Genomic DNA, 9,233 nt, shown 5'->3' with positions numbered 1-9,233 from the left:
GAAAAAAATTAAACCCATATTCTTTCCTTTTTTAGAAAAAAAATGCACACCTTTCCTTATACAAAAACAGCAAGGTGTGTTCTCTTTAAAGACAAAAAACGTTGCACAGAGAAGAGGAAAGACTAGACTAAATAGACAGCATCAGTTAAGGGTATTATATGAAAACATATTTAGAAGATGCAAAGAATGAGCTAACACTTGCAACAGTGTCGCCTAAGCGACAAGAAATGCCGTTTAACACACATGACATTTCATAAGGCCAGAGCTCTAAAGGCAGAATAAAACAATAATTGGACAAAAGAAATTGGGCAGAACACTGGGCGTGTAGCCAGTTAACACTTCTTACTGCATGTTGCGAGAAAGAAAAACCAAACACTTCACATAAAAGCATGTGAACATGCTTGTTGACATGTAAAACACTGAAGATAGTCATGTCTTCCGAAATGCAGTTGTCACCCAAAAGAAAAAATTCACTGAGGTTGGCTATGAGTAGTGTCTATTGTTTTGTCTATACACTTGTCGAAATTAACCTAAGAGTTCCTTTATTGTGACCACATAGTCTTTAAATCGTCCCGGCAGTCTCTGGGTTCAACGCGGGCGACTCTCTTACCGGGGAGTAGATGTGTCTGGACCCTGGGTCTGGGTCTCTGGAGGATCCAACCTGGATGTCGGCTCACTGAGTGTTGCCGGCGGCACTCCAACAGGGAACGACACTGGCACTGGTGCACCGTCAAAGGAGGTGCTAGAAGTTGCACCTTCAGTAGCAGTCTCTGTGCAGCTGGATGACCAGCGGGCGTCTGACCAGCTGTTGTCTGCCGACGTCCCAGGAGACAGGTTCTGCTCAGGTGACGGAGCATTCTCTTCAAAGAAATCGACTGGCTGTAGAGGTGCTCGGTATGTTTTTGCAGGTTTGTCCTTAGACTGGCAGATGGTGCAGTGTTGTACATATTGTTTGATCTGTAGAGATACAGTCGAGCCCACTTATAACGGCCCCACTTAAAACGAACGTTCGGTTAATACGAACAATTTCTCATCCCCAAACATATTTCGCAAGAATCCTGCACAAAACGGCCCACTTTTAACAGCCATTTCTGAGCGCAATTCTCGGATAGAACGAACGAAACGGCGCTGACGGCGCCGCGACCTTGGCTGCCGGCGGAGATAAGGCAGGGGAGAGGAGGCGCAAAACGCGGAGGAGCACCGGCAGCGCAACACCCCGACAGCGTCGGGTTCTTGGGGAGGGGGATTGGGAGGGAAGAGGGAACGAAAGGGGAAAGCAAGACAATCAGGCCTCCCAGCCCAACGCTTTGCACGCGTTCTGCTCGAAGCGTTGGGGCCGTGTGCAAAGCCCCCTTTTTTTTGTGTGTGTTTTTTTTTTTTTTTTTTTTTTTATTTTGAGTGTTGGGGTTTCGCGGTCTTTTGTCTTTCGTTCCGTCTGAAGCGTGTTGCCTCTTGTCGTTTGGTTTCGGCATTTCGGCTCGACCTCCGCGCAATCGTTCAGTCTACGGTCACTCGCCGAGTCATCGATCGTTATGTCGGACATTGCTTCAACTGCGAAGAAACGCAAGGCGATCGACATGGGCACGAAATCTGCAATCCTTCAGGAGCTGAGCGCAGGGGCGAAAAACGGCGACCTGTGCAAGAAATATGGCTTATCGAAGTCCACCATTTCGACGATCGCCAAGGAAAAGGAGAAGATCATGGCAGCAATGAGCATGAATGGTGACTGCAGTGCTCGAAAACGGCTGCGGCCCGCCGCGTACAAAGACGTCGAAGACGCTCTCTTCAAGTGGTTTCTCGACGCAAGAACTATGAACGTCCCCATCAGCGGACCCCTGCTGCTTGGGAAAGCCAGGGACTTCGCGTTTCTCCTGAATTTCACAGAGTTCAGCCCTGGAAACGGATGGCTCCATCGCTTCAAGGAGCGCCACGGGATTGTTTACAAGTCCATCGTCGGGGAAGGGGCATCCGTGGACATAGAGAGAGCGGAGCAGTGGCTTGCTGACAACCTGGACGAGATCTACAGCTACAGTGAGCAAGATGTCTACAACGCGGATGAAACTGCATTGTTTTACCAGATGAGGCCTGTGCGTACGCACGCGTTAAAGGGCGACAAATGCGTCGGTGGGAAGCACAGCAAGGTGCGGATAACTGTGCTCCTGTGCTGCAATGTAGACGGCAGCGACAGGCGCTTGCCGTTTGTGATTGGAACGGCGAAGAAACCGCGCTGTTTCACCAACCCCCTGCCCGTACGGTACCGAGACAGTGCCAAGGCTTGGATGACTCGGCAACTCTTTGCCGAATGGCTCACGGAGCTTGACAATGCCATGGTCAAGCAAAAACGAAAGATCCTGCTGATCCTGGATAATTGCTCAGCTCATCACGTGAACCCACAGCTGAATGCTGTGACTTTGATGTTCCTCCCTCCGAACGCCACTGCCAAGCTCCAACCCCTCGACATGGGGATCATCAGAAATTTCAAAGTGTGCTACCGCCGCCGCGTCATCGAAAGGCTGCTCATCGCAATCGGCCGACCAAGTGCGCGAGGGCCTCGGCTGACAATTTCTCTCATGAACGCGGTGGAAATGCTGAAGGCCTCCTGGATGGAAGTCAGGTCTGGCAGCATCAAGAACTGCTTTCGAAAAGCTGGGATTTCGTTTTCTCCTGCGGAGCAATCTCCTGCGGAAGCAAGCCAAGACGATGCGCAAAGCATCGACTCGAACCTGTGGACCCAAGCCGTTGCTGCTAGTCTGACAGAGGAAGGGCAGACGTGGGACGACTTCGTTGACGCCGACGAAGATGTCATCGTCTCTGAGAGCGCCTCCGATGAAGCTATCGTGCGGGAGGTGCGGCAGGACATCGCGGCGTCCGACGACGAAGAGGACGACGAAGACGACGTCGGCGATGGGGTTGCTCCCTCACCTCCGGTTTCGACAGCGACGGCTTTGGGGCACATAGCTTCGTTGAAGCAGCTGGTGTACGCACGGGGACTGAGCGATGTTCACATCGATCAGCTGAGCAACCTGGAGAGCGCTATAATTGGATCTGCACTGCGGAAGCAAACAGCGATTACGGACTTCCTTGAATAAACGCCATGCACATCGATCGCAGGTGTTGCGCTTTCCAATCCGTGCCGTGCTTACTTATTTATCTTGAATTTTAAGGGTAAGTCCATTTATAACGAACTTCTCTTTGAGCGAACGCGTTTCGTGTTGTAGAAGGGTTCATTGTAAGCGGGCTCGACTGTACTTGAGGCCACCAGTAGATTTCTTTGATGAGGCCTGCGGTCCTTGTGATCCCTTGATGTGTTTTGTGCACTATCTCGATGACCTGGTTACGCAGACTGATAGGCATGACAATCTTTTCTGCTTATAACAGCAACCCATCCACCTGCGACAGCTGTTCTTGGACTGCGAAGCAGGGCTTGAACCCTGGAGGCAGCTTGTCTTCAGCTGGCCACGTCGACGAGATGTACTGCATGACTTGCGGCAGGATGGGGGCCCTGAGCTGTGTCGTCTTGGAAGTCGCGCTGGTTCAGCGAGGCGCAGACAATTGAGACCACTTCTTCTGGAAACTTTGGGCCATTTTCGGTGTCCTTGGCAGGCAGAGAGGACAGTGCATCGGGGACGGTGTTGTCAGTGCCCTTGCGGTACTCCATAAGGAAGTTGTAGTTGAACAGGATCGTCGCGAAGCGATCGTTGGAACACGACTTTTGCGTGGAAGCAGCCCAAGACGGGAATCGAACCCTTCATGTAGTGCACCAAAGTGCGCGGCAGCTTTGATAACTTGATGCGGCCACTCCGATTGATGCGGTTAAAACTCGCATCCGACAGATGATGCGGTTAAAACTCGCATCCGACAGAAGGGAAACTTCAGCATCGGTATCAATGAGTATGGAGAGAGGGAAACGTTCACCTCCACATCGGCCGTGAAGCTTCGGTACTGAGAACCGGGTCGTTGCTCCGGGCGACCCCACCGTTTAGACGCTGGGTCGCAGCTCGTCGTCGTCATCTGAGAGCGTGACGACGCCTTGGAAGGGGGTCCTTGTTGGACCAGGCTCTGCTTGCTGACGCTGGTAGTAGTTGCGGACGGAGGCCCGCTGCCCGGCACGAAGGGCCACTTGACGTTGATCGTGGTCGCCTCTTGAACGACTTCGGCACACGTTGGCGAAATGTCCCACATGGCCACATGAGAAGCACGTAGCTCCGGATGCCGGACATTGTTCCCTCGGGTGGCTTCTTCTACAACAGAAAAATTATCCTCCCTCTCAAAGGAGAGGACATGCGCCGGGGGAGGGTCACATGGGTACGAACTGGCCAACGGGCGAGAGGGAGCTCACGGTTCCCGGTGGTTCAGACGCGGCGGGGAAGGAGGGAAGGGCCGATCGCGTCTTGACGAAAGAGGGGGAGGCTCGTGTCTCGGAGAAGAGCGAGAGGGCTTGCATGTCAACTAAGAAAGGGGAGGTCGTTTGCATCTCGGAAAAGACCCGCGGCGGGGTGGCTGCCCGCCATTTTGATCATCGCGGTTGCGATGGCGGCCATCTTGAGTGCTCTGTACCACGTGCGGCGCGTTCGGAGTCGAGTCTAACGACAAGCGTCGGAAGAGATCGCAATTACGAGATGTCCGCACGAACTGCTGCGCTAGCTGGACAGCACGCTCGAGGCTAGGTGCCTTAGCTCTGCCGGTCTCTGATTAGACGATCTTGCACTTCCGTGTTACGGGTCCCCGAAATGAACATCTCCGCGACGCGGCTTTCCAAAGCCTCGCCGTAACCGCAGAAGAAAGCTAGGCATTTGAGCGCCTCAAGATACCCGAGGACGATCTCACGTGGACCCTGTACCCTCGTGACGAACTCTCTACACTCAACTACGACTTTTTGAGTGGAAGCGAAGTGGGTGTCTAGAATGGACAACAGAACGTGAAACTCGTCCTGTGCCGCGTTAACGGCTAGACCCGCCAAGTCCAATGCATCAACTACGCGATTTCCTTCCTCTCCTAAGATGGATAACAAGATCGCCCTCTTCCGTTTCGGCGGAAAATCTTCGTAGTCGGTCGCCTCTAGGTAGTTCAGGAAGCCGCGCTTCCATGTGAGCCACGGTATTACCGGGTGTACGGAGGAAGTCGGCAGGAACGCGACCCTGCGCAGCCGCCATCTTGGACGCAACAAACAAAGGCGCCCTTTCTTTAAAAAAAATACATGTCCCGTCTAGACTCGGAGTATGGCTCGTACAAAAAGAGAAACACTGCGATGGGTCATCGTTATACAAAAAAAAAGAAACAAAAAAAACAGGCTCCCGCCGAGGGACTCAAAGCAGCACCGGCTGCAAAACGTAACTGGCCTAAACGGCAGCAGGTTACGAGATGCGAAAAAATAATCTCATGCTTGTTTGCCATAAATGTAGCAAATGACGGCCACCCGTGAAAATGAAGAGCCAAGCCCACGCGGGCCTGCGGAAAAGATGAGGGTCTTACACGACGAGATGGTGACCGGCTGGGCCGGGGGCGCGGGAGCCATGGAAGGAAAGAGACGTCAGGCGGGGTCAACTTCTGAACACATACTGTTTATGTAACGGTAAACAACATGGGGGGTCAAGCACCCTGGGGCCATTAGTTTGAAGGCTTGGGCCCAATGGTGGCTAGTGGTGCCACCTGGCAACAGTAGATCCCTGTGGCAGTTGGTGGTGCCATCTATGTAGCGTGGAAACTTAATTGAGAAAAATTGAAATACAACACACACCACACTCTAAAATTCACTCCTAATTGGGAACCATCCCCCTGCTTTTGTTTGTGTCTTGCGTCAGATGAGAACACCATTGGCAGTACCTGTTTTAATGATTGCCCAATATTAATTTATGTTTCCAATATTGTGTGTGTCCGTAATACATCGCTTAACACCTCCGTGTTTACTTCTACCGCAAGGCTTAGGAATTACGATAGATCGATAGATTGCTAAAATGGTTTCACCCTAACATGATATGTGCAAGAGCAATGGCTATGTGAAACGTCATGCTCACTGTTAATACAATGTTCAGGTCTTCGAGACAACCATGTTTTAGGTCTCGTCATGCACTGGACATGCCCTGTATGTCGCTGTGAACAAGCCTTTGCATGATATGCGGTGTACGCGCAGGAATCTTTTAATGTATTTAGAATAAGTCACGCTCTACATCTGACTACACAAGTGGAGCAGAAAAGCTCATAGCTTTTCCAGAAAGTGAAGCAGCTTCTTGACAACTGTCGTTGCGTCTGCCGCTGTTGACTTCGGCAGCCCTTCGGCGAAAGTTGCCTGAAAGACCCTCAACTTTTGTCGTGGGTCTAGAACACTTGCTGCAATGATGTGCTCATCGTACAAAAGAGCCGTAAACCTTTTGCTGAGCTCGCTTATAAGCTGACTTGAAGCTCAATGAAACTGAAAATAAAAATTGACGAGAATGTTCCAGTTCCAGTTCACATGAGTGTGATTGACATACACTGCGTGACACAGCATGAACAGGACATCAATCTTTTAAATCCGTGAGAACACATAATCACACTAGTTATTTCAACGACAGGCGTTAAATCCTCATAGAAATGCATAAATGCCGGCTGTTGTTTGTTCGTACTTATAGTGTCGCAGTCTGTACGCCAATGAAGCTTTTATGTTTATAACTAAAAAAAGGTTGAAGTTTCTGGATGGCCATTCCGTGTTGTTCTGCAGTAGTTCAAACACAACTATGCTATCATTCAAGCGATGGAAATGCAGCTTTTGAAGCTCTTTTCTAAAGCTTCCAAAGCAGAGCTTCTGGCCCTACAAAGCTGGAAGCTTTCCAAAGCTTCCAGGGCATTCGTTCTGGAGCAAGCTTATTCTTAGTTTGAAAACACGCCGTGTATATTTTTCGATTGTCTGTGACCGAGTGTTTATGTTCACAGCTCCAATTGATTTTGGTCTGGAAACATGTCAACTTCAAGCACATGCTCGGAAGCGTTCTTGTCGGCACTCGTGGTTTGCATCCGTTTGCTAACCGGAACTTTGGAACCGCAAGCTTTTTACTCAATAGGGAGTTTTAGTAGGCCATATTGAGAGACGTGCTTCCGAGCATGCTTCGAAGTGCCAGCACGAGCTCCCGATGCAGGTATCGTTTCCTGAAAACATGACCTTCCAAACTCGCTATTTAGCACGCCTTTAATGTCGAATTGCACAGCCTCCTCTACACGCTGCTTTTAGGAACAAGTGGTTGTAGGACGAGGGTTCACATATCTAGAGTGTTTCGATAAGGGGAATGCAATTGAAAAAAAAATGCCCACGCGGTGACTGCATTTATAATCTATTTAAAAGCTTTTGTGCAGTGCTGTGAGAAGAAATGCCAGAGCACATTTAATTGATCTTTCAGACTGCAATTGGTTTTGTGCACGAAGCACCTTGCACAGCTGAGCCTGCGCTCAAATGCATGCGATCATTGCACTTCATGTTGCAGAGGTGGGGAGCTAGGGGCGGCTGGACGGAGACATTTTTTGCTAACACCCGAACCACTCATTAGAGCTACTTCGAACACACAATGTCTAAATATACAAACAGTGTAAGTTGTTTTCTGAGACACATTAAAGAAAGATATATATATATGGCACACAAAACTAAAATCGGTTTTGGAGCTTTAGGTAAATAAGAATAACATGGCATCTTACGCTTCCACTGGGTAGCTCTTTATCTGAGTATAGCATGTGCTAATGCAGAGGTGCACAATCGCTGACGTTATTTTGTCCCCTTGAAGCCTGTCCTGGCCCGAGGAGTTTCATTGTAGTCCTGCACGAGTTCCTCGACTGCGTTGAAGACACCTGCCTGCAAGTTCGGCAGCGGGTCAGAGTTTATCAATAATATGAAATGTGATAATTTTCTGCTTTGGTCTACCTGTTTGAATAGCCTCCAACCTTGGTGAACGTAGATATGCAGAGAAAGGATAAAGGAGAACATAATTTCCAATTGATAACATGCTCTTAGCACTTCTATGTATACTGTTAATACAATTATCTCTCTTTCGCAAGGAGAGAAATAATTGTATATAACAATATACACAGAAGTGCTTGAGGCATGCTATCTGTCAGAAATCAAATGAAGCGCATGAAAAAAAAAAATGGCAGCTTGCAGAAGGCTTTTATTAAAAAGGTTCATTGGAGGGGGGGCAGTGGCTTATCACAGGGAGAAGAGACAAAATTGGCAAGATCAAAAACGTGAATATTGTAAGTGGTTGCGTTTTGTTTGTGTGGGCCAGTATGATCCCGTACTTAAATCGAGGATGCAGGCGAGCTGGTTTAATAATGTCATCTACAACCCTAGAGAGTGGAGTGTGAGTGAAGGACACACAGAGGACAACACAAACCTCCGATTTCTGTTGTCCTGTCCTTCACTCACCCTACTCTCCAGGATTAAAGATGATCCCGAAAATCGGGTCTTTGGGAACATTGGTGTCGTTAGGTGGAAGTGATATTAACTTCTATAGGTCTGCTCCTTTTAGCTGCCAGCTCGCCTGAGTCCTACCTTACACTGACAATACCCGTGCACGCTATCTCATGTTATGTTTAAGCTATTGTGAGATATCCAGTGTGAGCAGACATGTATGACATGTCTCTATACATGTTCAAACTGCATGCTAAAATTTTTAAACGACGTCAAAAGTGCATGAGAATTGGACAATGAAATGTGCCTATGTGTCTACTTTGCCGCAGCGCAGCAGGTGGACCAACCGTTTTTGAGTTACGAAGTGCGTGCCCACCGACTGGCGAGGTGCAGGGAAGCGTGATCTGCACTGTGACAATAAGCCAGTGAAACCTCATAAACATTGCCCGTGCACCATATAAAAGTAGCGTTGATATTTTTTCGGGCCGTGTTACACGCCGAGCACATTCGGTATGGAGGGCGCTCGGCAAATGATGTGAGTATATATGGTTTCCGGACATTTCATTGAACATTGTTTCAAAGAAAAGGGGACGTTTCATTTAACGCCGTTTCATCGAACTGCTGACGGCCGTTTCATCAAATGTGTTTTTAATTGCCAAGTTTCCTTTTTTATGACAATATAAAAATGTAGGGTGCCCTACACTCGCGTTCGAGGTTTTTCAGTACTAGTTTTCCCGAATTCAGGAACACCAATTTCCTTTCCTTGTTCCTTACCTTGCGTAAGAAAAGAAAATGGGCTCACTTAAGGAAAGGCGCCATTTCATGTCAGAAATGTGCCTCGCCCTTTCCTTTCAAGAGGAGC

At 49.1% G+C, this 9,233-nt stretch overlaps 1 protein-coding gene across 1 annotated transcript; it reads left to right on the top strand.

The window, feature by feature from the left end:
- The first annotated feature begins 1,374 nt into the window (after window positions 1–1,374).
- LOC120842344 (tigger transposable element-derived protein 6-like) lies at window positions 1,375–5,937 on the top strand. The gene has a single exon (XM_040502096.2). It carries the CDS (start codon window positions 1,533–1,535, stop codon window positions 3,087–3,089), a length of 1,557 nt encoding a protein of 518 aa, XP_040358030.1. The 5' UTR covers window positions 1,375–1,532; the 3' UTR covers window positions 3,090–5,937.
- The last annotated feature ends 3,296 nt before the right edge of the window (window positions 5,938–9,233 follow it).

The sequence above is a fragment of the Ixodes scapularis genome, unplaced genomic scaffold, assembly GCF_016920785.2.
Source record: "Ixodes scapularis isolate PalLabHiFi unplaced genomic scaffold, ASM1692078v2 PGA_scaffold1__304_contigs__length_218370807, whole genome shotgun sequence".
Taxonomy (NCBI): domain Eukaryota; kingdom Metazoa; phylum Arthropoda; class Arachnida; order Ixodida; family Ixodidae; genus Ixodes; species Ixodes scapularis.
Note: the sequence above shows the minus strand (reverse complement) of the source record. Positions and strands in the feature narration are given on the sequence as shown.

Coding starts and splice junctions, on each gene's coding strand:
- LOC120842344 (XM_040502096.2), top strand. CDS start 1,533: ATGTCGGACATTGCTTCAACTGCGAAGAAACGCAAGGCGATCGACATG.